This window comes from Podarcis pityusensis (assembly GCF_964106645.2).
Source record: "Podarcis pityusensis genome assembly, chromosome: 1".
In the NCBI taxonomy this organism is placed as follows: Eukaryota; Metazoa; Chordata; class Lepidosauria; order Squamata; family Lacertidae; genus Podarcis; species Podarcis pityusensis.
In genome coordinates this window covers 9925304-9952936 of record NC_138028.1, presented here as the reverse complement: position 1 = coordinate 9952936, position 27633 = coordinate 9925304, and the positions used below count along the sequence as shown (strand labels likewise).

At 46.3% G+C, this 27633-nt stretch overlaps 1 protein-coding gene across 1 annotated transcript in view; it reads left to right on the top strand.

Annotated features, from left to right (window-relative positions):
* Positions 1-4850: 4850 nt before the first annotated feature.
* KCNH5 (potassium voltage-gated channel subfamily H member 5) overlaps positions 4851-27633 on the top strand; it is a 188184-nt gene continuing 165401 nt past the window's right edge. The window contains exons 1-2 of the mRNA XM_081015936.1: positions 4851-6071; positions 24769-24892. Coding sequence (XP_080872062.1) covers positions 5999-6071; positions 24769-24892 — 197 coding nt within the window. The 5' untranslated portion in view covers positions 4851-5998. The remainder of the gene's footprint in view (positions 6072-24768; positions 24893-27633) is intronic.

The following is a 27633-nucleotide window of genomic DNA, read 5'->3' as shown; positions in this document are numbered from 1 at the left end:
ATGCAATAAGCTGGAAGAGACCTGTTCTGTTCCAAGAGACATTTTGCAAAGCTTGAGAGAATGTCTAAGCTGAGCCACGAGGATTTCACCCATCGCTAGCTGTCAGTACAGCTAGTCTCTCTGCTGATTTCTCTTCCTTCACTTTTGGGCATCTGGGAGAGGCTAGGAGGTGGACAGATCTGGAGCCTCTAGCTACTGACCTTAATGCACAGAAAATGCCTAGAAAGCAGCTTCAGTATACAGGTGCAGCAAGCAGGGGCTTACCCTCAAACAACAAGAAATGCAACCAAGGCATGCTGGTGTGGGCTTTTCCTAGTGCAATAACCATTGACCTGGTTTCTAGAACGCCTTGGGTGCAGAGGCTTCGTTCCCCCAGCTTGCCGAGCAGAAGCCAGGCTCATGATCTTGCCAGGCGGGGGAGGCTGCAACGGTTCGAGAATGCTGAGAAAGCCCGCATAGCAATTAATGTCCAGCCTGACTCATGGATTCCATAGGGGCTCTCACTCTGAAAAGGGAAGATGCAGCAGATCTGTTCCCAGAAATAAAACGCTTCAATCTGCAGAGGCGATTGAGCGTCCTGCCCCAGCTGTGCTGCCGCCTGTCTCTTTCTGTAGCCATCTGTAGCCTGTCTTGTTTCCCCAGATTGTCCTTTATATAGAACACGGAAAGCTGCCTTATAGTGTCAAACCATGAGTCTAGCTAGCTCAGTATTGTCTGCAATGGTCTCTCCTAGCCCTCCCTGGAGATGTTGGGGATTAAACAGAGGACCTCTGCATGTGAATCAGGTGCTCTAACCACTAAGCTATGGCCCTTCCCTTCACCTAGAGGCCCATTGCCAAAGCATATCCCAAAAGCTCTTTGAGAAGGCCTTTCTTTTTTTTATCAGTGGGAACTCATGCACCAGGATCTCCTTGTGAACACTCCACACACCCTTTGTGCATTCAGAGCTTGTCCAGACATGCCTTTTAGCTTCAGGTAATACTGATAAAAACCTAGACAGCATCTTAAAAAGCAGAGACATCACCTTGCCAGCAAAGGTCCGTATAGTTAAAGCTATGGTTCTCCCAGTAGTGATGTATGGAAGTGAGAGCTGGACCATAAAGAAGGCTGATCGCCAAAGAATTTACCGTATGCTTTTGAATTATGGTGCTGGAGGAGACTCTTGAGAGTCCCATGGACTGCAAGAAGGTCAAACCTATCCATTCTGAAGGAAATCAGCCCTGAGTGCTCACTGGAAGGACAGATCCTGAAGCTGAGGCTCCAATACTTTGGCCACCTTATGAGAAGAGAAGACTCCCTGGAAAAGACCCTGATGCTGGGAAAGATGGAGGGCACAAGGAGAAGGGGACGACAGAGGACGAGATGGTTGGACAGTGTTCTCGAAGCTACGAACATGAGTTTGACCAAACTGCGGGAGGCAGGAAGACAGGAGTGCCTGGCGTGCTCTGGTCCATGGGGTCACAAAGAGTCGGACACGGCTAAACGACTAAACAACAACAGCAAATACTGACTACTGACAGATAGAGTCTTGTCTCTTTCATGCCTCTGTGTTGTATTCGGGCATAATGAACCCATTATACAGATTTCTCCTTCCCCTCTAGTCGAGACCCTGCTGCAGACCTGTGTTAGGAGATGTTCCAGGAATCTGTAAGTTTGTCAATAGTTACCAACACCTCTATGAAGCCTGAGGCCAATGCTCAAGGTTTAACAAGCGACACATTTAGACCCTTCCAACCTTTCTTTCAGCTAAAGGCAATCCACATTCCATCCTTCAGTCTACCTGTTTCCCTGCTGCAGGCATGTGTTAGCAGCCTTTCTGGGGAACTGCACAGAACACCATAACTAATTTATATTAGTTATCAACACTTTTATGAAGCCTGATTCCAACCATTAGGGCTTAACAGACAGCACAGTCCCAAAGGATCCTTCATCTCCCCGTATTCTTTCACCTTCCAACATCCTTACCTAAAACTGCTTAGAGGTATTCTTACCACCAAGCAGCAAATACAGTTTGTTTCAAGAAATGAAAAAGCCTTGTCAAAATATCTAGTCCAGGTCCAACAATTTCCAGAAGTTTAGGGGAAAGAAACACAGAAAACCATTTCCCAGGTGGGGCTGAATTTAATTTCCTGATCGGGGAATTAGATTTTAAACTTCCTTTGTATTAAATTAGCACATTCTGATGCTGGATGGTTTTCAATATTTGCTCTCTATCAGCTTTAACTTCTTTTCACCTTGATTGCCTCCACGTCCAGCTTTGCATTAACTTACCTTGATTCTTTGTGCATATTGATGTGCACTTTCAGAAGGTAAACGCTTGCTTAAAATGAGCCGCTTCAATCGAGATCAATACTTGGTGTCAACTAACAGCCACAAGGGTGCTCCAGAATGACTGAAGTGGCCAAAAACGTGAGGGAGCGGGGGAAGAAAAGGGAACAATAATTGATTTCCTTGCAAAAAGATTCCAACAGGGAGCCAGTTTTCATTTGGACGGAGAGGAATTTGGAAACTGACAACCGTATCTGTTTTCAGATTACCTAGCTGGATAATATGCAAGGTAGTCTTGAGGAAGAATTAGCAAGCAGGTAGAGCAGATTCATCCCCTCCTACAGCACTTTGCATCTCCCTGCTTTTTTGGGAGCAGCTTTGGCGAGATCTGAATAGAAACTAGCAGGAGGACATTATTATGCACACAGAAGAAGGCTTCTCTGGACAAATCCATAGCTAGATGTGGAAACATGCATGCATGTAGTACTTTGCCCACGGTCCATGTCCTCATTCCAGATGCTGGGAATGCATGTTTGGAATTTTCTTTTTAAAAAGCCATTTAGCAGGGGGAGCAGAGGGGCTGGAGTCTTATCCCCTCTCCAAAATCTGAACTGCGTTACTCCAGGTTGCTTTGAAAGAGCTCCATAGACACACAGCTGGATGCAGATGTCTTCTATCAAATTTTATTTCATTTTTCTTTCCTTCTTCCTCCCTTCCTCCTTCATATCATCTGATGGGGAATAACTCCGATAAGGATACACAATCTTTCTTTAGAAAGAAAAAAAAAAAGGGGGGGGGGAGATCTGCCAGCTATACATTGGTCAGAAGTGCCAAATAAGGATGGGAAAGAGAGCCTGTTAAAAAGGAGTGGCACCAAAACACCACCGTGACGCATCGGCTCCCTCCAAATGGCCGCAGAAGAAAGGCTAAGAATATAAACTGAATGGCATTCAGTTAAATGTGTCATGAACCAACCCAAGTGCCTCATACTGAGGCAGAAAGGGAAGGCTGAAAAATGCTTTTTGGTAAATACTAATAAAATAAGCAGCAAGGGTGGTTTGGTACTTCTTATGTCCTGAAAGGGGTCGTTGGCAAATAGGAATTATATCTAGGATGAAGGTGTCTTATTTACTACTGTCTTTTGCCCAGACTAGACACGCACCAACCTAACAGATAACATACCAAGAGAGTATAATTTAAAACTAGGAATAGGTGAGGGGCCTATGATTTAGTGCTTCCTGGACACCCATTCCGTCAGATCTTGAATGGGAAAGGAGGAATTATTCCTCTGTTGTGTCTTTCACTCCCTTTGCAATCCAGTGATGACTCCCACGCTTGAAGTCTAGACTTTGCAGTGGTCTCCTTTCTCCAGTTAACAAAATCTCAGAGTTGGGACGGTCTTTGGAGGTCCTATAGTCCAACCCTTTGCTCTGTCCAGGGTATAAATAGTGCAACGTCACTGCCAGGTGGTTGCGCAACCTCTTTCTAAATATCTCGAGCACAAAAGGCTCAGGAAAAGCACCCCAGTGCCCTGGAGGCTGAGCTTGGAGGGTTGGGCCTGATCTGTTGCTCTGGGATGCCTGTTTGATGGACTCGAAGTTTCAAAGCTGGAGAAGGAAGAGAAACAAGGACCCTTTGTGTGTGGGGATCAAGGAGCAGGTGAGGGCAAGGAGAAATTCACCTTAGTCTCAGGTTAGAGCCCCACATTGGGCAAAAAAGATTTCTGCATTGCAGGGGGTTGGACTAGATGACCCTTGTGGTCCCTTCCCACTCTGCAATTCTATGTTTCTGTGATTCTATGCCGTAATACTGCAGTCGCTTGTACAGTTACTTAGGAATAGGTCCCAAGGCATTTTTCCATGTAAGAATGGTTAGGAGCAGGCTGCAGGCTGTAACCCTGTGTACATTTACTCATGAGCAAGCTCCACTAAAACCAGTGGACAAGGAGCAAAAAAATGAATAAATTGTGTAGGATTGTGCTGAAAGGCTTTAAGGTCCCCACAGGAACCGCCTGTTCCTCTTGACACTTCTCAATATTCCTATAGTGGGTTGGCTATTTCTAATTCACCCGAGAACCAAAAGAAACGACTTGCTGGGTCAGGCCCGGGAGCTGTCCAGTCCAGCCTCCTCCTTTCCAGCAGAGACCAGGAAAGATGCCTCAGGGAATCCCCCAAGCAGAGCTTGAGAGCAGCAGCCCCCCCCACCTCCTTGCTTGCGTCTCCAGCGGCTGATATTCAGAGTCCAGCTGCCCATTCCATTGAGCTATCATGGGTCAGTAGAGAAGACATTTCCAGATAGAAGCCCCCCCACTTCTCCTTGCGAGGCAGGTGCAGAAGCCCGCAATGCCTTTCAACATTTCAACGCGCGCACCCCCCCCCGCCCCGCAGCTCTTCTGAAGCAGAAAATAAAGTTGCATCTCCCTCCCCACCCATCCTCCTCTCCGGCTAACCCTCCTCCGTGCCAAACCAATGACTGGAATCATCCCCTAGCCTTTCGCCTCCCCACCCGCGCTCCTTTCTTCCCTTTGCAACTCCCCCAACTCCCCGAAGCAAACGCTAAATTATTCAGCCTCCTCCTCCTCCCTTGGCGGAAGGGCAGCTGGGGCGCTCGTCTCGGAGCATCTCGGGCGAAGAACTTTCAGCCCTGGCGACTGACTGTAGGAAGGAAGCAGAGACAGAGAGAGAGAGACAGAGAATGGGATTCCGGATCAGGCTGGCAACTCAGCCCCGCCTCCTGGCGAGCCTCTGATTTCGGGGAAAACATCCCATAGCCACTCCGGCCATTGGCCTCTTTCTTCTCCCCCGGCTCTCTCCTCCTCCCCCCTCTCTAGCGTGGGTTTGATGCTCCATCCTGGGACCTGCCCAAGTTGCGCTGCCTTCCACGCCAGCCTCCAGCAGGTGTGCAGCCGCCTCAGCGCAGCCCCTCGCGCCGCCCGCCCGCCCTCCTCCTCCTCTGCTCGCCTTGCTGGGCGCGTGTGGGTGCAGCCGCAGGTTCCAGAGCACCCAGGCTCGGAGAGGAGAGAGGGTGGGGTGGCGGCTCCCTGTTGGTGACCCTTGGAGCGGCGGCGGAGGAGACCTCGGGTGCCGCTCGGTGGAATTCCTGCCCTCCGCAGTCTAGGCGCTCCGGGAGAGAGAGCTGTCCAGGGTGCTGAAAGCTCCAATTTGGCGACGCGCTTTGGGATTAAAGCCGCTTCTTTGGAGCTCTTGGGATGCGAGCGCTTGGTTGGCGAGGCAGGAACCGTCTCTCTTCTTCCTCTTCTTTTTAAGGAAAAAGAGTACAGAAGAGTTTGGTGGCTTTTTTATATATAAGAGCCTCTCCGCATCTGTTGGAGTCCCCGTTTCCGCGACGCGCCCCTGTTGCGCCCAGGAACGCAAGAAGTGGCCAGATCCGCCGGCTGGGCTGGGTTGACTCTTCGCTGTCCAGCCGCAGGCAGCCCGGTGGGCTTCGGAAGGGCGTGTGGTCATGCTGTCTGCCCGTTGGGGTAGCAGCAGCAGCAACAGCCAGGCACACGCGCAGGCGCAATCCCCTCGGAGGCTGCAGTTCCCGAGCTGTGAGCGCGGCGTTGCCACAGTCTGGGCTTCACCAGCCGCTGGAGCGCTACTACCATGAACTGCCTCGTCCACCTTCCCACAGCTACTCTACGGCACTGGGTGCAAGAGACCTGCCGAGACCCTCCCAGCCGCCCCCGCTGCGACCCCTTGGCTCCAGAGCCCGGCTCTGCAGGCGCAGGATGCCGGGGGGAAAAAGAGGGCTGGTGGCACCACAGAACACGTTTTTGGAGAACATCGTCAGGCGCTCAAGTGGTAAGCGAGGCCCCTCTTCTTCTTCTTCCTCCTCCTCCTCTTCTTGACTAGGCAATGGAGCGGGAGAGCGGGAAGAAAGGGTTAAACTGCTCCCGAAGTTCGTAAAAGCGCCCCCACACTCCCGGACTTAACTAAAACCTCTTAAAAGCTGAGGAGTGGTAGTTTCCAGAGGGCTAGTTTCTAACCAGAACTTTTATAGGCATATTTAAAGGTGCAATAATTAATTTATTAATTCATCAATAAATTAATTTGTTCGACTCCTCAGCTGCATCGTTCCTGTCATTCCTGTCCTTTCAGCACCTTAACCTACCTGGTGATTTTTAGAGTTCAAGGTGCTGCTCTCAGGGAGCTTGCAATCTAAATTTGACTGCGAGGAAAGATGGACTAGATGGTAGGGCAAGATTGGTGGCACCAGGGAAAGAGTTAAAGCAGAGGTGACAGCGGGAGAGGCTGAACAGATACAGCTGTTCCTTGCTGTATGCTCTGGGACTCTTGAAAAAGTATGGGCATAGTGTCGGGGTGTGTGTGTGCCTCCCGTCATTGGAATTTCCTCTCTTTGACTGAAGAAATTGAAGTGGGTGCCTGCATTGTGGCGAGAGGGAAGATTTAACAACAACCATCTCTCCATCGATAGAAGCCAGAGGCCCAGAGAAGCCTCAGGGCGATTCTGTGGTTTGGAACAGAAACCGTCAAACAGGTTAAAGGATCAGGGGATATTAAATTCTCATTTCCACCAGCAGTTTACTTTCACTTCTCTCCTGGCCATTCCTGAAAATTCCAGCCCCTCTAGGAATGTAGTTTGGAGTTGAAGGTTTGCCTATGTGGTGAGACGGATTATTTGATAAAGTGTCTAGGAGTGTCCACATGTAAGCATAACGAAAAAAATTAAAAAGCACACACTTTGCTGGCCAGAGGAAAATACACTCAGTGTAAAATCTACAGAAAGAACTCACCCTCAGCAGCACTTTATGTTAGCAAACCATTTACACTAAGTTTGCATGGTGCATTACCGTGTGTCTGTGTCTCTCTGTGCATAAATGCAGAAAAAGGCATGATAAGCTAAGTGTACTCTGAATTTTTCTTAATAATGCTGCCTTTAGATGATTTCTGCTAGTAAACATTTGACATGACTTTAGGAACTTCATGTATGTGGTCAGTTTGAATGCTATCATACCATAGTGATTTTTATTTTATTTCCAAATACAAACTTCTTAATTTTATCTCAGCACTTTTGGAATTAGTACCCATATCACCTGTGCAATAATTTATGGAACAACCCTCTTTAACCTGAACTTATTGATTAACTTATCATGTTTGTATATCTTACCTTTCACCCGAAGAGCTTCGGGCAGCAAAGATGGGGTTGTTCCACTTTATTATGACTTTGATGGACAGGGTCGGTTTAGAGGACTGTGTCTCCTAGCTCAAAGCCACCAAGTGAATTCCATTGCTGAGGCTGTGGATCTATATCCACTTACCTTGGAGTAAGTGCTATTGAACTCTACAGGACTTACTTCTGAATAGTCATGTATGGAATTGCCCTTCAGTGAGGATCTGAAAACCAGCTTACTTGACTGCATACCTACTAATACACACCAGCGGCTCATACTCTTTCTACATCTCTTTTCATCAATATAGGCCTTTTAAAAATACTGTCATTTAAATGTCATTTAAATTGTGTTCTATAGGGTGGTGTGTGTGTGTGTGTGTGTGTGTGTGTAGAATCATAAAATTGTAGAAGGGACCTTGAGGGTCATCTAGTCCAACCTGCTGCAATGCAGGAATCTCAGCTAAAGCATCCCTGACAGATATCCACCTGACATCTCCTAATGTTTTTATGTCTTTAGACCAAGGTGTATGTTCAAAGCGCTTTGCCAAAGAGGTTATGAGGAGTTCTGCTCACCCTGTAATTCCTCTGCTTGGGATTCCTTTTAACAATAATGTTGCTCATTTTCCCCCTACCTGTTTCAAAAGTGGCTGAAAATATTCCACGCTGTCCCATTAATGTAAATATGTAAAAGAATACAGATAATCCTTCAAACTGAACTAAGCAAAAGAGATGACTAGGAAAAACAGAGCCCTAACATTTCTTATATGGGTTTTTATTGAGGGATGGCCACCATTATATATATATATATATATATATATATATATATATATATATATATTCCTTCCAGCCTTCCTGGACTATGAATTCAAACTTAAATGCAATTCTAAAATTTATTCATTTACAGAATTTCTAGGCTGCCTTTCTGTTGTTCAGCATTCAAGGCCATTTGGAAACGATCCAGTACAAAGCAACAGCACATTCTATAATGAGACATTGTTTTATAAAACTTGTTTTTGTTTTTTAAAAAATAATAATTGTTAGCCAAATCCCGGAAGGTTAGATCGAATGTTGGATTACCCAGCAGGCAGATTAAGTACATGTTTAGGGCACTAGCAAATCAGGGGCGGCGCGTGCATACGCACACACACACGCACAAAGGAAGGAAGGAAGGAAGGAAGGAAGGAAAAAAGAAGAAGAAGAAATGCGGAAATGTAGAAAGAATTTTACATTTGAGGTTTCAAAAAAAGCATTGAAGTAGTTCATCATGGGGAAAATCTGAACTTCATTAGTCTTCCACTCATTGCTCTTCCCCCATTTTTCTGCATCAAAATCAGACCCTGTCATGCGTTGCACATGACATACATGCATGTGCATTTTGGCATACATGTAACTTTTGTCTCATTTTGAAAATGAAATGTTATTTTCTGTTTTGGTATTGTTTTTATTTTGAATTACATTTGTGGGGCACTACAATCTTTTCAGTGCTTATGATCTGTAGAGGTCTTCCTCTGGCCCTGGACTGATCTATCCATGGCTAGTGGTCATGCCAAGTGAGACCTGCAACAAAATGTTACAGTGTGGAGTGCTTCTGTTGAAAGTTATGACCACTTTACCCCACCCCAGTTCCCCCTCCCCTGGACAATAAGTATTACGTGGCCTTTGAGAATGTTAGGTCTTTGTTGAGTTGTTTGGGGCTCCTTCCTTTAGGGTTTTGAACCCCACTGATTCCCAGTCTTGCAAGGCCTGATCCTGCCCAGTCCTGCAAGACTCTTATGCTTCCCCCTTAAAAATAATGAAGTTGCATAACGAAACAGAGGATTGCATTCAGTGTTAGTCCTGCTCAGAGTAGACCCATCGAAATTGATGGGCTAATAGTGAACTTCACACCCCATTAATTTCAATGGGTCCACTCTCAGTAGGATTCAACCCACAGAAAAGAATTCATAGCAAACTAAAAATGCACACTCCTCGTCAACCACGTTAAATGTTGTGTACGGTAGCAAATTGGTACGATCGCTTTTTATTCTTGTTTTATGTCCACCAGAAGCAAATCTGAAACGTTCATGCCAGCAGCACAATTCAGTTGTAGATTGCATTAAGCAGAGATTGAAAGAAGCTGTGTACTTCAGAGGAGTTGCTCTCCACTCCCCGCCCCGCGAATAAAAAAGTTACCAAGCTGCAAATATGGAAATGCTTTCAAGCTCTTAATTCCATTTATATTTTCAATTACTTTGAGGCTCTTCACGTACCCAGCCAGCTTATGATGACTGTCGTTACTTTTAATAATCTTCTTGATATACCACCGAGTGTAAGAAGAGGAACATGGCTGGATCTAGAGCAGCTCCCAGTTTCTCTGTATGTGCAAAATTTGGTATTTCTAAGCACAACAGGACTCTGGGGCTTATCCCGAGATAAGAGCTTTGGAAGTCACTTTATAATGAGTCAGACCTATTGGTCCATGTAGTTCAGTATTGTCTACACTGACTCGTTGCAGATCTCCAGACTGGGGTCTCTCCCACTCCCGACCAGAAGAGAGCATGAATCGACCCTGGCACATCAGCTTGCAATGCAGTTTCTCCACTACTGAGCTATGATACTTCCCTGACCAGTATATTAAAATAGAGCTTGCATAATTTGCAGACTGGGTGGTTAATGGCCTTAACAGGTGGGGAGCAGTTCTCTTGAAGGACCACCTTGCCCTGTATGTGCCTATCTAACTGGTATGATCTGTGGAACTTGGACTTTGACAAGTGCCTTATCATATTCAACCCACATTTTAAAGGAGCCATGCTCAGTCGGTAGAGCATGAGACTCTTAATCTCACGGTCATGCGTTCTAGCCCCATGATGGGCAAAAAAGATTCCTTTATTGCAGGGGGGGTGCACTAGATAACTGTTGTGGTCCTTTCCAATTCTAGTGATTCTTTGATTACAGTGGTACCTCGGGTTACATACGCTTCAGGTTACATACGCTTCAGGTTACACACTCTGCTAACCCAGAAATAGTGCTTCAGGTTAAGAACTTTGCTTCAGGATGAGAACAGAAATCGTGCGGCGGCGGTGTGGCAGCAGCAGGAGGCCCCATTAGCTAAAGTGGTGCTTCAGGTTAAGAACAGTTTCAGATTAAGAACGGACCTCTGGGACGAATTAAGTACTTAACCCGAGGTACCACTGTATTATTTTTTAAAAAACAACACGTAGCTGCTCTTATGCTTTGAAACTCCCTGCCTATTGATCTTAGCACCTTTGCTATATTGACTTGGACTCCTGATGATTATTTTTTTCCCATTTCAGCAAACCTACACAGAGATATAATTTAGTTGCATATATTTGTTTGAAAACTTTTGGCTGGTTTTATTGATTATTTTACTCTAGCTGCATTTTATCGATAATTTTATCAAACACACAGCTTAGAGAGGCCTTTTAAATATATAGAAAGCCATCCAGCATTCCCTCCCCTACTCCAGATGTGAATAAATTAACACGAATACACCCAAAAGCAATTCTGCAATAATCACAGTTGCAGCTGCTTCAGTCATATCGATCTCTTCGCATTGTGTTGGTTTGTGCAAATCTGTCCTGGATGCTTTAGCTGAGATTCCTGCATTGCAGGGGGCTGGACTTGGGGTCCCTTCCAACTCGACAATTCTATGTGATTCTATGAAAAGATACCTGGTCATATTGGGACTGGTTGCACACAGAGAGACAGAAAACAACAAAAATGTTATGTGAATTGGCCATATATATATAGTAAAGGTAAAGGGACCCCTGACCATTAGGTCCAGTCACAGACGACTCTGGGGTTGCGGCGCTCATCTCGCTTTACTGGCCAAGGGAGCTGGGATACAGCTTCCGGGTCATGTGGCCAGCATGACTAAGCCGCTTCTGACAAACCAGAGCAGCGCACGGAAACACTGTTTACCTTCCCGCCAGAGCGGTACTTATTTATTTACTTGCAATTTGACGTGCTTTCAAACTGCTAGGTTGGCAGGAGCAGGGACCGAGCAATGAGAGCTCACCCCGTCGCGGGGATTCGAACCGCCAAACTTCTGATCAGCAAGCCCTAGGCTCTGCGGTTTAACCCACAGCGCCACCTGCGTCCCGTATATGTATAGTATATGTGCACAAATTCCTATGCAGTTGGATGGAAGTTTGGATGAATCAAGTCACACATCTGGTTAGCTGTTGAAACTGTGGATGCATGTGGATTCTAAGGGGGTTGATGTGCACTAACAATGTTGAACAACCTGGCCACCGTGTAGAAGCAAACTGCACTCTCTCTTAGCATTCTACCCCTGAGCTTTGCTAGGTTCAGTCTCTTCCTGTCAGTGTCTTCAGCAGAGAGGAAGGGGTTCTCTACATTGGCCAAGGCCAGCCAGGCTGGATGGAGGGGCACCATTAACCCCCCCTCTCCCCAAGAGCTGCAGAGTTGGGCTGCTCTGCCAGACAGGGATATCCCTGTAGCTATTGGTTCACCCGCTCTGATGTCAGTGGAAGGTTCACAAACTTTCTTTCTTTTCATAATTATATTTTTATTGATTTTTACATATAATTTCCAAAAATCATATAACATATTTTCTTATCTTATTCAGTGTTTTGGACTTCCATCAACCACATCTAAAGATTTTTCAATCTTTATCACTTAATCTACCTTTCATTATTGCTTTTCATAATCCTTAACTAACAATTCTCTTCATAATTTTCTCTGCAATATTTCGCACAGTCCTCCTTACAAAACTTCTTGCAGTCCTACTAGCGTGATCTGTTTATTACAACTGCTTTTCAAATAATCCAAATATTTACTCCAGTCCTCTGAGAAACTCTGGTCCCGCAGGTTTCGAATCCTTCCTGTCATCTTATCCAATTCTGCATAGTCCATTAATTTCGTCTGCCACTCTCCTTTCGTCGGTAGCTCTTCTTGTGTTCACAAACTTTCTAACTGCGGAGGGAGACAGTCAGTCGTTCCGTTTTGACTGCCACCGCTGTGAAAATAGGCAGAAAGTTGCTTTGGCTGAGAATATCTTTCAGTGCAGAGGCTGGGAGCAGAAAGGGATGCAGGTAGTGGGATGGAAGAAAATGTGTGGAAATCAAATAGATTGGAGCCCTTATGGTATGGGAGCCCCATAAGCGGACAGCTAAAAGGGTGTTGCCTTTGTGGTAGGGAGCCCCATAAGAATAGTCAGTGGGGGAGGACAGTGGGTCCAGTTGTAATAAAATCTGAGTTTACCTTCTCAGTCTGTGCTTGACCTACTTTCCCCTTACTTATTTCAAGTCTCTCCTCATTGCTGCATTACGGAACAGGGCAAAGAGAAAGGACAGATCAGTTGGAAGATGTGAACGACTGTAATTCTGACGTTGTTTTTGGGATGATAGTCAGATGGGGCCACTTTTCAGGATGCACCAGAGAATTGGGGTGTTTTGTTTTTTTTCTGTTTTTATTATAGGTGCTGGAAATGGTGCAAAGAAGAAGAAAACCCCCCTGTAAACCTGTAGTTTGCAAAACCTCCCAGGATAATTGCACTCACTCTTTCATTCTGGCCATTTCCTCATCCCCCTTTTTCTTCATGGCCGCAGTCTCCCCCTTTTCTCAAACGGGGAATTTGCACCAATGCCACCTGTGTGTTCATTCTGCTTCCGCAGGCCTTGGTTTCTTCAGTTAATTTGTTCTCTTTCACAGAACCTTGACGCAACTACTTCATTATGATCCCAGATCTTTAGCACACGAGGTACTAGGCTGAATTCATTAGATGACAGCGAGGGCATGTGGGTGCAATACTAGACATTCAGGGTTACCTTTGGGTGGACTGCGGTAGTGAAATAAAAAGTCTTGTGCCCATTTGAGAGGAAGAAATGCAAATAAATGGGGGGAACACACAAAATTTATGAAAGAGAACCGGCATGAAAATACCCTCCTTTCCTACAAAGCCCCATAGTTCTTCTCAGTGACGCTGAGCATTTCCCCCCATGTTTGAGTATTCATAATTAATTTATGCAAATTATGAAAATCGCACTGCCCTTACATCATTCCATCCCATTCATTTCAGTGCAAAGGAAGCTCAAATGCCAATGGAGAGAATGTTTTTCCATTACATATCGGCTGTTGGCCGAAAGGAACAGCAACAGCGAATTCCAATTTTATTTGCCGGATTGATTTCCATCCCAGACATGGGAGGAATAAGGGGACACCGGTAATTGCAATTCCCATTTCCACTTTCGATTAGCCACATTGTCTATGTTCCTCCTTTGCAGTTGGAGGCAGCAATGGTACTGAAAGCCAATTGCTTGGAACCACAGGAGAGGAGAAGACTTTTGTGTAGGTTTCCCATTGAGGCATCTAGTTGGCCACTGGAGAAGATGATATTGGACGAGATGGGCCACTGGCTCTTATGTCCTTATGAGAGCCAGTGTGGTGTAGTGGTTAAGAGCGATAGACTCGTAATCTGGTGAACCGGGTTCGCTTCCCCGCTCCTCCACATGCAGCTGCTGGGTGACCTTGGGCCAGTCACACTTCTCTGAAGTCTCTCAGCCCCACTCACCTCACAGAGTGTTTGTTGTGGGGGAGAAAGGGAAAGGAGATTGTTAGCCGCTTTGAGACTCCTTCAAGTAGTGATAAAGCGGGATATCAAATCCAAACTCTTCTATGGGATGGACAACATCCCATATCCCCTTTTAAATGTGTTTGTGGGAGGCAGGCCACTGGTTTTTGCTTTTATTATATATCTTGTGGTTTTTATCTTGCATTTTGATGTTCTGAACCACCCTGCAATCCACGGATGAAGGGTGGTATACAGATTTAATAAATAAATACGTCTGCATACCTCAGTCATTTCTGCTCCCCTTTCCACTTTTATCCTGCTCAGTGCTCTGTGCATAGCACTTTGTCCAAAATGAGCAGAAACAGGACAAATTGTGTTAAGAAGCACATATTTGTATTCTGTTTTAAGGTTACTGGTAAATTCTCAGTGTAGAATTTAGGTTACCTTGGTAGGTAATTTTGGAATAATAATAATAATAAATACAGCCCAGAGTCCTTTTTTTTACATTAGGTGTGTTCCACATTTTGCTGAACACAGGTAGAGGCCATCTCTCTCTCTCTATACATGTGTGTGGTGCCAATTAGTACAGCTCAGCTATTTGTGCACACAGACTGTACACTCGTCGAGCCTAATATATGAACACCCCGATTCTGTCTGGGCAACCAATGTTTTCAATCTTAAAGGTAAAGGGACCCCTGACCATTAGGTCCAGTCGTGGCTGACTCTGGGGTTGCGCCACTCATCTCGCTTTATTGGCCAAGGGAGCCAGCGAACAGCTTTCGGGTCATGTGGCCAGCATGACTAAGCCGCTTCTGGCGAACCAGAGCAGCGCACGGAAACGCCGTTTACCTTCCCGCCGGAGTGGTACCTATTTATCTACTTGCACTTTGACGTGCTTTCGAACTGCTAGGTTGGCAGGAGCAGGGACCGAGCAACGGGAGCTCACCCCGTCGTGGGGATTCAAACCGCTGACCTTCTGATTGGCAAGACTGGTTTAACCCACAGTGCCACCTGCGTCCCTTTTCAATCTTAGGACACTTTTAAACCAGAATAAATCCCATCAGTGCCATGCAGTGGTGTAATCTCTATTACAATGCATGCTTTGGTGGCAGTGATGAAGTCTCTGGGTAGTGATGGGTTGATGCATCCTGGTGTCCCAGAAGGGCAAGGCGAAGGGCGACAGCAGAAGTTCATGGGAGGGGTTCACTGGCTAAATATCAGCTCCCACCATTGAGCACCACTGAACAAGGGAGAGAGTGCCAGCAGCCTTTCTGGAGTGGAATCGGGAGGAAGTAGCAGATGCACCTCGACAGCTATGTCAGCAACATGCAAGGATGCAGCTGCAGAGTGGATAGCAGTGCCTGGAACAGGTTCAGATTGTGACACTGCTGGTCCCTTCCAGACTCTGCTGCCCATCCAATAGGCACCCGCATCAGAGGCGTAGCAGTGTCAGGTGGTACCCGGTGCAGAATTATTTTGGCAGCCCCCCCTCTAATTGAAATTATTAAAAGAAGGAAAAATAAGATACTTACAGTTGCAAGTGTTATTTTCTGGTTTATTTACTTAACATTGTGAGCATAAGCACTTAAAACTCCCCCCTACCTTTGTTCTCACACCCCACCTCTCCTCCTGTGTCTTCCAGGGTTTGAGTCCTGAGTTGAGGGAGCTTTTGCTTGTCTGCTTCTCTCCCTTCTCTGCTTGTTTGCTCGCCTGCCTCCTTCCCGTCCTCTGCCTGCCTGTCTGCCTGCTTCCTCCAGCAAGTAACCAAACAATTTAACCCCTCTGTTTCAAACAATAGTCAGGCAACACGATGACCACATACAATGATACGATATCAATATACACTCTTTATATAATATGAAATATATGAAATCACATAAACAGAAAACTTATGAATCTCTGAAAGTCACAAAATATGCACTCTTAATGATTATATAAAGGTAAAGGTAAAGGTACCCCTGACTGTTAGGTCCAGTTGCGGACGACTCTGGGGTTGCTATGCTCATCTCGCTCTATAGGCCGAGGGAGACAGCATTTGTCCACAGACAGCTTCCGGGTCATGTGGCCAGCATGACTAACCCGCTTCTGCCGAACCAGAGCAGCGCACGGAAATGCCGTTTACCTTTCCGCCAGAGTGGTACCTATTTATCTACTTGCACTTTGACGTGCTTTCAAACTGCTAGGTTGGCAGGAGCAGGGACAGAGCAGTGAGAGCTCACCCCGTCGCAGGGATTCGAACCGCCGACCTTCTGATCGGCAAGTCCTAGGCTCTGTGGTTTAACCATTAGGACGCACTACCCGCGTCCCTATAATGATTATATAAAGAGTGTATATTGATATCGTATCATTGTATTTGGTCATCGTGTTGCCTTGGGTATTACTGCCTCCTCCAGCAGCCTAGGAGTGCGGGGCAATGGCAGGCCACCCGCCCCCGACTCCCAAGCCTCCCCCGAGCTGTCAAAACGAAGGGGGAAGGGGGGGAGGCCACTGGCAAAGCGGCGCAGCTCCCTCCCTTCCCCCAATGGCTTGGTGTAGGCTTGGGAGTTGCGGGGCGGGCAGTGCCCCGAATGTCACCCACTCAGCGATGACATCTGGGGCAATCCACCCCACTGCACCCCCTTCCTACACCTCTGCCCGCATTTCACTGAACCAGAAGCCCTGGCGATACTGCTATCACATTGCCTGACACCTTTTGCTAAGAGCACTGCATCCCCGCTTCTCGGGCAGCAGAAGCTGGTAGCTCACTAACCACTGGCAGGGAGAATGGTCTCTTCCAAGGCTGCAATCCTCACCTTGCTTGCCTGAGAGTATGCCCTATTGAATTCAACAGGACTTACTTCTGAGTAGATATAGGCTCTCACTGTAAGATGCCATTGGCTGAGGTCCTCTGAGCATTTTGAAGGTGTCACGACTGAGCTCTCAGGGTCTCTAAACTTGGTTGGCTGAGCTTTACTGGAAGTCTAGCTGCCATTGGCTGAGCTTCTCTCAGGGTCTTTAGCTGCCATTGGCTGTCTTATTCTGGGGTTAAGGTGGGAATCAGTAAGCTGCCATCGGCTGACTCCCCAAGCATCACCCTCCGGAATGAGCCATCTAAGTAGGGCTGGAACCACCGCAAAGCGGTGCCACCCATCCCTAACTCCAGAAGGATATCACGGTTGATGGTATCGAAAGCCACAGAGAGGTCAAGGAGAATTAACAGGGACACATTTCCCCTGTCTCTCCCCCGACAGAGGTCACCATACAGGGTGACCAAAGCCATTTCTGTGCCAAAACCAGGCCTAAACTCCAATTAAAATGGATCTAGAAAATCAGTTTCCTCCAAGACTGCCCTGATCTCGGGCTCAGGATTTCAGCCTTAATCTCTACGATACTCCACGACTCACTCTTTTAAAATCTTTCTGGGCCTTTTATCTAGTCCTCTTTCATGATCATGATCCTCTTTTGTGTTTTGGATCTCACGTCGTATTTTGACCACTGCTTACAACTGCAAATTCTGAGCAGCCCTGTTAAGTTCAGAGTTGATTGTTTCGATCATAACAATGCAAAGAATTACAAAAACCAGGAAGACAAAGCAAGAAGATAAATGAGAAAGAAGTTTCAAAACATGTATACAGTAAGACAGACGAATGAATAATTATGCAATTAAACAGCCTTAAGACAATTTGCAGCATGACTAGGCAGGGAACACTGTCATGATTCCTCCGCTGCCTTTGCAAGTGAAACAACTTTTTGGATTATGTACCTGTCTTCATTTGCCATCAAAACTCTCTCTCTTTTTTTGCCGATTAGACCAAAATTTAAAGCCAAGTGAGAACTGAAGGGGAGCCCCACTAATATCTAGCTTCCTTATAAATGGGGCAACCCTGCTGGTAATACAGTGGTACCTCGGGTTAAGAACTTAATTCGTTTTGTAGGTCTGTTCTTAACCTGAAACTGTTCTTAACCTGAGGTACCACTTTAGCTAATGGGGCCTCCCGCTGCTGCTGTGCCGCTGCCACACAATTTCTGTTCTCATCCTGAAGCAAAGTTCCCAAGGTACCACTGTAGAAACAATTTCCTCCAACTCTGCTCTCTACCATACTGCAGTTCCTCAGATCAGTAATGACCATCAAGAACAACAGATGACATTTGCTGGAGCCTGAGATAAGCAGGCACTCTCTTTTCAGAAAGAACAGACCTGGAGCTAGCACACAGAAACTTTGGACAGTTGCCAGCACCCAGACACCCTAGATGGGCCCACAACTAATGCTTGCCTGAGACCCCTCTTTGAAAAAATAGCTGAGGCTAGGACCTTTGTGTGAGCTTCCCGTAGGTGCTTGGTTGGCCACTGTGAGAACATGAGGCTGGACTAGATGGGCCTTTGACTCTACCAGCAAGGTTCTTCTTACGTTTCGCACAATGCCTTAGGTTCAAGCTATCTGAAAGGTTCAAGCTATCTGAAAGACCCTGGTCCCGGGTTTTGTCAGTCCTTTTTATCCCATTGATCTAGCACATTAACCTGGTGATCTTATATCCGAGGCCCTCAAGTCTCTTCCATGTCCCTTCCGCAGCTCTTCTTCATATTTTCCTTTCACTCGTGGGAACTCCAGCTTGATAGTGTTTTTGACCCTTTTCAACAAATCAGCCCCTTTTCCATAGTCCAGACTAAACTCCATGTGGTATTTGGAGACATGTTTCAGATTCCCTCCAAATTTGAGAGCCCCCACAGCTCCAAACATCTGATGGCCCATTGCCAGACTCGGAAAGTCCAAACATCCCTGCATGGGGGGGTCAGTCCAACCCCCCATTTCCACACCAAACCAAACTTTATCTTTCCAAATCTGGTTTTTTCCAAGTTCATTTGTCAAATCCAAAGACTCATATTCCTGCAGGGCCGAAAATCCCTCCCTTTCTGGCGCCCAAGATTCAGCAGCATCCTCTTCTCTCATCTGTTCTGTCATGGCACACTCCTGTTTTAGTTCCTGGGTGGGCTCAATATAGTTTCCCACTACCTGTTCAAAAGTTCTGACCGCATTAGTCATCAAATCCGTCTTCTGACTTAACTGATCCAATAGGGCATTTATTTTACAGAGAGCACACAACAGAGCTTCTGAAAGCATTGTCCTGCAAGGTCACAAGTCCTTTCCCACGGTTGTAATCTTTGGCAGCTGCAAGCTCCCTAGAATTAGTTACAGTTTCACAGTCCCCCTCTAGGGGGAAAGCTTCTGGTTGTTCTTTCTTTTAAGGACAATAGCAACAAAGTTTCTTTTTAAAGATATTTTGTCAATATTTGTTCCTTTAAAATGCGAAAGGAAACAATGAAATCACAATGTTACTCTTCTTTTAGCTATCTGTCAAAAACATTTGTCTCTGGTCAATGAGCTTCAAACGTCAATTCTGACACCCTGCTCCAGGATCAGGATGATGGAAAGTTACTTTGCTTTAGACACACTTCTGCAGGTTTAAACAGTCCAAAAAAGGTCCCCCTTCTTCTCCTGCTACCGAAGGGGGGTTCAACAATTTTAAATGATGAAAGCCAATCCTTTGAAAGTAATTTTCTAAGCTCTAGTTTACGTTGTCTTTGCTTTACTCTGACTACAAAGAAACGGAAGGCTGACTTCCTGTTTAGACCTTCCCGTTTCAGTACCAAACTGAAGTGAATTTTTAAGTCCAATTCCTTTCTGCTCGTCAGTTCTTATTTAAAGTCCAATTGTTCAATGTTTAAGTACTCACGGGTGATTATTTTAGATGCCAAATTGTCCCAGGAAAAAGGCAGCACTCTCCGGCAACAGCTATGTGGCTTCGCTCCACGGAAAAAGCAATTGACTCACAGCACTGCGCCACTTCCCCCTCTTCGCTTCGGAGCCCGTTAGTGGGTTCCTTTGCGGGTTGGGGGGGCGCTAAGGGTGCCCGCCGAGTCCCACGGTCACAGGCTTCATCCGCCTGTGATTTCTAGAAGGGTCCCTGCTTCGCCGTAACGGAAAAGACCCGTTTTGCGCGGAGCTGGTCCCTCCAGTTCAGAGGGAGTCCGCCATTGCCGATGGCGCCACCCCGGAAGTCCTTTACCCTCATACAAACTTGCCTGGGTTCTCAGATTTTCAGGGGAGGCCCTTCTCTCGGTCCTGCCACCCTCGCAGGCAGGCTTGGTGGGGACGCGGGAGAGGACCTTGTCGGTGGCTGTTCCCAGACTTTGGAACTCCCTCCCTGGAGAAGCTAGACTGGCTCCCTCCTTGCTGTCTTTCCGCCAGTACTTTTGGGAACTGACTGCTTTTAATGAAAGGGATGGTGCCATGCTGTTCTTACGGCAATTACCTGTATACTGTACCTCTTGCCCTACTCATCTCCTTGCCTTCATTTGGGTGAGTAGGTGCTGTTCATTCTTAGGAAGAAAAGTATAGGCACCACCCCACTTCCTAGGTAAAGGTAAAGGGACCCCCTGACCGTTAGGTCCAGTTGCAGACGACTCTGGGGTTGCGGTGCTCATCTCACTTTATTGGCCGAGGGAGCCGGCGTACAGCTTCCGGGTCAAGTGGCCAGCATGACTAAGCCTCCTCTGGCGAACCAGAGCAGTGCCCGGAAACGCCGTTTATCTTCCCGCCGGAGCGGTACCTATTTATCTACTTGCACTTTGACGTGCTTTTGAACTGCTAGGTGGGCAGGAGCTGGGACTGAGCAACGGAAGCTCACCCCGTCACGGGGATTCGAACTGCCGACCCTCTGATCGGCAAGTCCTAGGCTCTGTGGTTTAGACCACAGCGCCACCCGCGTACACAGGGGTTAAATCGCCTAAAGTGTGGATCACCCTCTAAAACCCTTTAAGTGCCCTCTCTGCCACTCTCTCTGCAATCCATACTTGCAGGCTTGCAGATCCACCTGACCCACTTAGAATCGTGTTTTACAATTGTAAAAACAGTCTGCCTCCTGAGTCCAGGGATGTCGTGACAAAATTTCTGCTTACGAAACGATAGCCTGCAACGCCAGTGCCAGGCACCAGGGGTCACCCTGTCTGACGTTGCCTCCAGCGGCCAGCAGGATTTAGAAAACACTTGTGAAGTAGAATCACTGGGCAATATTGCCAGTGAATCGTAGAGTGGAGGCAATTGTACACTTGAAGAACAACTCATTGACCTTCTCCCTGCTTCATGGCTAGCCTGAGTTCAGTGTTGGGCATGCGGTTATTCCATAAAACATACTGAAACCTACCCCCCCCCTAAAAAAGCAGTGTTTCCACTTGAACGGGCAGATTTAATAGATGGCACAGATGTGGTTGTGCTGTTTCTGTTTTATTTTCAAACTGAGAGCTTCCAAGAGGATCTCAGGAAAAGTTATTTTGACAGGCAGGAATTTCAGTCCGTTTCCAGTTCTCAGTTGCTGGCAGTGAACGGCTGACAATATTTTGACAGCCTGGAGGCTGCAGAGAAATGGTAGTTGGAGAAGAAGGCCTCGCTTTCTTCTCTGGAGGGTGTGTGGGGAAGGAACTGCGTCAGAGCCAAAGTCCACAATCTGGAACCAGCTAAGCGCTGCTTCTCTGGACATGGCTGAGGCAGATAGAGGTTCCTGCATGCACAAGAGACTTTCTCAAGCTAGCAAAGAAATGTTTTCCTTGCTATATTTCCATCTGAACTGTTTTTAGTATCGCCTTTCAATGTTATGGGACCTTAGGGTGGGTGATACTTTTAATCATCATCATCACCATCATAGTAATACTAGTCTGCTCACAACAGAGATTGGCTTGACTACGGCTTTCCGCTTAGTCACTGATGAAAGACAGGCTTTGTGAGGAAATTGAGAGAGCCTTAGTCATGTTCAAAAGGAAGAACCTGACCTTTTCATTCCGTTGTTCCCTCTGATTTTCTCTCTTGTGACTGTACATAGAAAACTAGCTGTCAAATGAGATGTGCTCTGGTCTGGCTTTTCCCCTGATGAACTACTTTTCTCTGTGCAGGATATATACATTCAGTCTGAAGCAGTATAGCCCAGAAAAAGGATGACAACACGTGCCATTTGGGAGAAGCTGGATGAAGTTTCTCTTTAAAGAGGAACTTAACTTTCTTTGAAAGTATCTGAGCTTATAGTGTGTGGCAGGTGAAATCTGCTGGCTGTGTGGCCTCTTCTGCCCTCCAGCCCCAACTGGAGCTGTCCTCACAATTGACAGTTGTGCCAAGGGGAGCTGTCATGCTTTGCTGGAAAAGCAGGTTCAATCCCAGGGATCTCCAGGCAGGGGCATACGAAGTGAGGTCGGAGGGGGCAGTCCACCCCAGGTGCCACTTTGGGGTGTGTGTGACAAGATGGCCCCTGCCTCCCCCCAGCTGTAGAGTGGCCTAAGGCATGCGCAGTCCATATGGGCACTGCTTGCGTGGCATCCATACGGGCGACTGTACAGGCTGCTGTGCGTGCACACTCCATACGGGCCGCCTCTCACACGGTGACTGTACGGGCTGTCAGGCATGCACACTCCGTACGGGATGCCGCACATGCGCAGTCCATATGGAGTGTGCATGTGCAGCATCCTGTACGGAGAGTGCATGTGCGGCATCCTGTATGGACTGCGCATGTGTGGTATCCTGTATGGACTACACATGTGTGGCATCCCATATGGAGTGTGCATATGCAGCATCCCTTATGGACTGCGCATGTGCGGTATCCCGTACGGAGTGTGCATGTGCGGCATGCCTTATGGACTGTGCATGTGCAGCATCCCTTATGGACTGCGCATGTGCGGCATCCCGTACGGAGTGTGCATGTGCGACATCCTGTATGGACTGTGCATGTGCGGCATCCCGTATGGACTGCACATGTGCGGCATCCCGTACGGAGTGTGCATGTGCGGCATCCCGTATGGTCGCTGCACATGCACAGTCCTTACAGGGTGCCGATCGCAAGTGGCAGCCTGTACGGAGTGCGCATGTGCTGCATTCCATACGGAGTGCGCATGCGCGGGATGCCACAAATGCGCACTCCGTACAGGCTGCCCCGCCCCGGGTACCGGAGAGGGTTTCTCCCCCACTGTCTCCAGGTTTGGCTGGGAAAGACTCCTGTGCTTTGGGCTACAAATCCCATCAGTGCCGGGCAGCATAACCAATGAAGAGGGATGATGGGAGTTGTAGTCCTAAACACCTGGCAGGTGTGAAGCCTTGTGAAGCTGCCTCAGAAGAAGTCTGTGTGATGCCTCGCAGAAAGGAGAGACACTCCCCCCACAAAATCGTCAAGTTGTTCCAGCATCTAGTGAGAATCCTTGGATGGTTGTGTTGGAGCCAAAATACGCACACCTGGGGGAAACAGCCATGGCACTAGAGGGAAGACGGATCACTTATGGAATATAAAATCAGTGTGCCTAGAGAAGCTCACTGCCTAATTTTGCATGGACTCATTTTTCATCCTGATGTATCTTTCGAAAAGCTAAAGCAGGCCCGATGTATTAGCCAAAAGAATGGCCACTTTCCAGCCACAGATCCCCCTATTTGGATTTCCCCTCGCTCCTGAACATACACCGTTATCTTAATTTTGTTTTGTTTTATTCATCCCTTCCACTTTCAAGCTGCTCCCCCAGGTGTGTATGTCCTGAGGCAGCCTACAAAACAATCAAACGAGCGTTCAAAGTAATTCTAGTTAAAACAGAGCGTTGGGGGAGCGTGGGCTTGTTGGTTCTCCCTGGCTTTTGAGACCATTGGCCACGACGTTCTTCTGGAGCAACTTGAGGAGAAATATAAAAATATTCCTCCTTTCCCAGATGTTTAATAATAATAATAATAATAATAATAATAATAATTTATTATTTATACCCCACCCACCTGGCTGGGCTTCCCCAGCCACTCTGGGCAGCTTCCAAAAAAATATTAAAATACTGTAATACATCAAACACTAAAAGCTTCCCTAAACAGGGCTGCCTTCAGATGTCTTCCAAAAGTCTGGTAGTTGTTATTCTCTTTGACATCTAGTGGGAGGGTGTTCCACAGGGTGGGCGCCACTACCGAGAAGGCCCTCTGCCTGGTTCCCTGTAACTTGGCTTCTCGCAGTGAGGGAACCACCAGAAGGCCCTCAGCGCTGGACCTTAGTGTCAGGGTAGAACGATGGGGGTGGAGACGCTCCTTCAGATATACTGGACTGAGGCTGTTGAGGGCTTTCAAGGTCAGCACCAACACTTTGAATTGTGCTCGGAAACGTACTGGGAGCCAGTGTAGGTCTTTCAAGACCGGTGTTATATGGTCTCAGTGCCTGAAAGACCCTGGAAACCCTGAGATCACTGTTTCTAGAATGCTTTATTTTTTTAAAAACATGTTTTCTTATGGATGAGCCTGCCTTGGGCTAGTTCAGGAGGAAGGTTGAGATGGGCCCTAAACGGCCTCGGCCCAGTATACCTGAAGGAGCGTCTCCACCCCCATCGTTCTGCCCGGACGCTGAGGTCCAGCGCCGAGGGCCTTCTGGCGGTTCCCTCATTGCGAGAAGCAAAGCTACAGGGAACCAGGCAGAGGGCCTTCTCGGTAGTGGCGCCCGCCCTGTGGAACGCCCTCCCATCAGATGTCAAAGCGATAAATAACTACCTGACATTTAGAAGACATCTTAAGGCAGCCCTTTTCAGGGAAGCTTTTAATCTGTGATATTTTACTGTATTTTTTGTTTCTATGGAAGCCGCCCAGAGTGGCTGGGGAAACCCAGCCAGATGGGCAGGGTACAAATAATAAATTATTATTATTATTATTATTATGGAAATTGAATTGAATTGATTGATCAATTGTCCTTACCTTGCTATGTTTTGACGATCCTACATGTTGAGTACTAACAACAGTAGCTTGGATGGTTTGGGGGAGTACAGTACTTATTCCTCTCCCCCCCCCTTCTTTCTTTCATTTTAGAATCAAGTTTCTTACTGGGCAATGCACAAATCGTGGACTGGCCTGTAGTTTATAGTAATGACGGATTTTGTAAACTCTCTGGTTACCACCGAGCCGACGTCATGCAGAAAAGTAGTACCTGCAGGTAAGTCGCCTTGGATTGATTTTCTTGGGTCGGGGGCATTGGGGGCCGAATCCTGCTGTGCTTTTGAGCTTCCTGTTTGTTGTGTCATAAAAGGCCGATGCCCAAAAGCTGCCACCTCCGCCTCTTCGCCACCCCATTAGGTGTGCATTCATTTTGCAACAAATGGAAAAGGAACCCCTGTGAGCCTCATTCAATTTCCATTCATTCCGAAACAAATCCGCCAAGGGGGAAAATGGGTGGCAAAGGCTCGGCTGTTTTTCAGTAAAAATGGAGGAAAAGGCTGTTCAGACCACATTTTTTTTAACCACACCAGCCTAATTCATATCTCCCAGCCCACAACAGAGAGAGGAATATAACTACTCTTCAGATTTGCACTTCAGAGTCATCTTTTAAAAGAAAAGTACCAAAATGAATTAAAAATACATATCTTAGGATAAAAAAGTTTAGAAATTTGTACATTAAGATAAATTATTATTATTGTTATTGTTTATTATTATTATTATTATTATTATTATTATTATCAATTTAATTAACTATCATAATCATTATCATCATTTCTATACCACTTCACTTCTTCTTTTTTAAAAAAATAAAAGCTTGGTTGTCTACAACCTAACAGAACATTAGAAAATAGGAAAAGAAAACATTAAAAATTAAAATCAAAGACAAAAAATGCAATTGAGATCTACATTTAAATAATCAATTAACAGAAAACTACCAAAATATTATCTTGACTATAAAAACAAATTGCAAATAGAAGTCAAGCACAGATGTAAATATGTCTTTAAATTGCCGTATTTTTCAGTGTATAAGACGCCCCCATGTATAAGACACCCCCTATTTTTGGGGACTCCAAATTAAGAAAACACCACCTCAGCACTACCCGTGTATAAGATGAGCCCCAATTATAAACCTATTTTTTTGGTTAAAAAACCTAGTCTTATACACGGAAAAATATGGTATATTTTGTGGCTAACTATTTAGTGATGTTGAAATACAAATATTTATATAAAAAGCACACATATTAATATAGAAATGGGGTGGGATAGACTTACGAATTAAGTCATGTGAAACTGACTCTTAATGGAAATAAACTGGCCCTCCCCACTTTTCAGTGTTCTCATTTGTCTCTATCAGTTCCACATTCATCCCATTTCAAGCTGGGTGGGGTTATCCCTCCCTGGTGGAGAGTGGATTCTGCCAGATGCTACTTTATCTCCCAGTGATGTGGGTGGCGCTGTGGGTTAAACCACAGAGTCTAGGACTTGCCGATCAGAAGGTCGGCAGTTCGAATCCCCGCGACGGGGTGAGTTCCTGTTGCTCGGTCCCAGCTCCTGCCAACCTAGCAGTTTGAAAGCACGTCAAAGTGCAAGTAGATAAATAGGTACTGCTCTGGCAGGAAGGTAAATGGCGTTTCTGTGTGCTGCTCTGGTTTGCCAGAAGCGGCTTAGTCATGCTGCCCACATGACCCGGAAGCTGTACGCCGGCTCCCTCAGCCAATAAAGCGAGATGAGCGCCGCAACCCCAGAGTCGTCCGCGACTGGACCTAATGGTCAGGGGTCCTTTTACCTTTACTTTACTTCCTCTCCCAGAATGCTCCAGATGTGATGTTCTTCCAGTGCATTCTGGTTTTTTTTATTGCTTTATTGGTTTTAAAAACAATACAATGCAATACAATACAATACAATACAATACAATACAATACAATACAATACACAACCATCAACAAAAGGCAATCCAAGATCAACACTCAATAATACAAAAAGAAAAGATTGAACTCACATGTCAAGAATTCCAACATGACTTCCAATCCCCAAATTGTGATTCCTAATTTACATTACGACTGCGCACTAACTTTATCTCTCCTAGGTTATTCGGTTGTGTTAATTTTGCAAAGTTCTCTTATTTTCATGCAGAAATCAGTCCAGGCCTGCCAAAGACTTTAGATTATCACAATGTTCTTTTAAGTACTCTCCGTAAATATTCCACTCTGTATTAAATATTTGATCTGTGTGGTCTTGAAATCTTGCTGTCAATCTGGGGCATTCTGAGGGTGGAAAAATGTGGTTGTGCACAGTCCATTTCATCTCTCCCATCACCCCGATCTGGAGTTGCAGGCCGGGAAAGGAGGGTCTTGTCATCTGGGCAGTCCCAGGACCTCTTTACACACTGCTCAGGGTTGTGTTATTAATGCAACAAAAGTCTCAAAGTCAGCAGTTGCGAGTTACCAGTCTCCATAAGGTCAGGGGGAAAACAATGCTGTCCAGGGTTGTAAAGACTGCGGAGAGAATAATTGGGTGCACTCTTGCCACCTTGGATCAAATCTATGCTTCCAGGTGCCATAAGAAAGCTGCAGAGATAGCGCAGGATAGTGTGCACCCTGGAAATGATCTCTTTCAGCTTCTGTCTTCTGGAAGAAGGTACAGGGTTATAAAGACTAGGACTAGCCGCCTGAGAAACAGTTTTTATCCAAATGCGATTTTGGTTTTAAACGCAGTGTAAGGTAGTCTCTGTGGGTATATATTGTATTTAATTATGGGGTATCAGAGTTTTTAGGGGGTTAACCAGGCTGGGATAGCTGGAATAGCAGGCTTGTTGGTTTTTGAAGGTCTGATGTCGATTTTTTCAATTTCATTGTTCTGTATGGGACAATGACAATAAAGATTATTGTATCGTAGTCTCTCGAGACAGATGGATATCAACAACCTTGAGCCAGCTCAGAGTCCACCTGCCCCACCTTG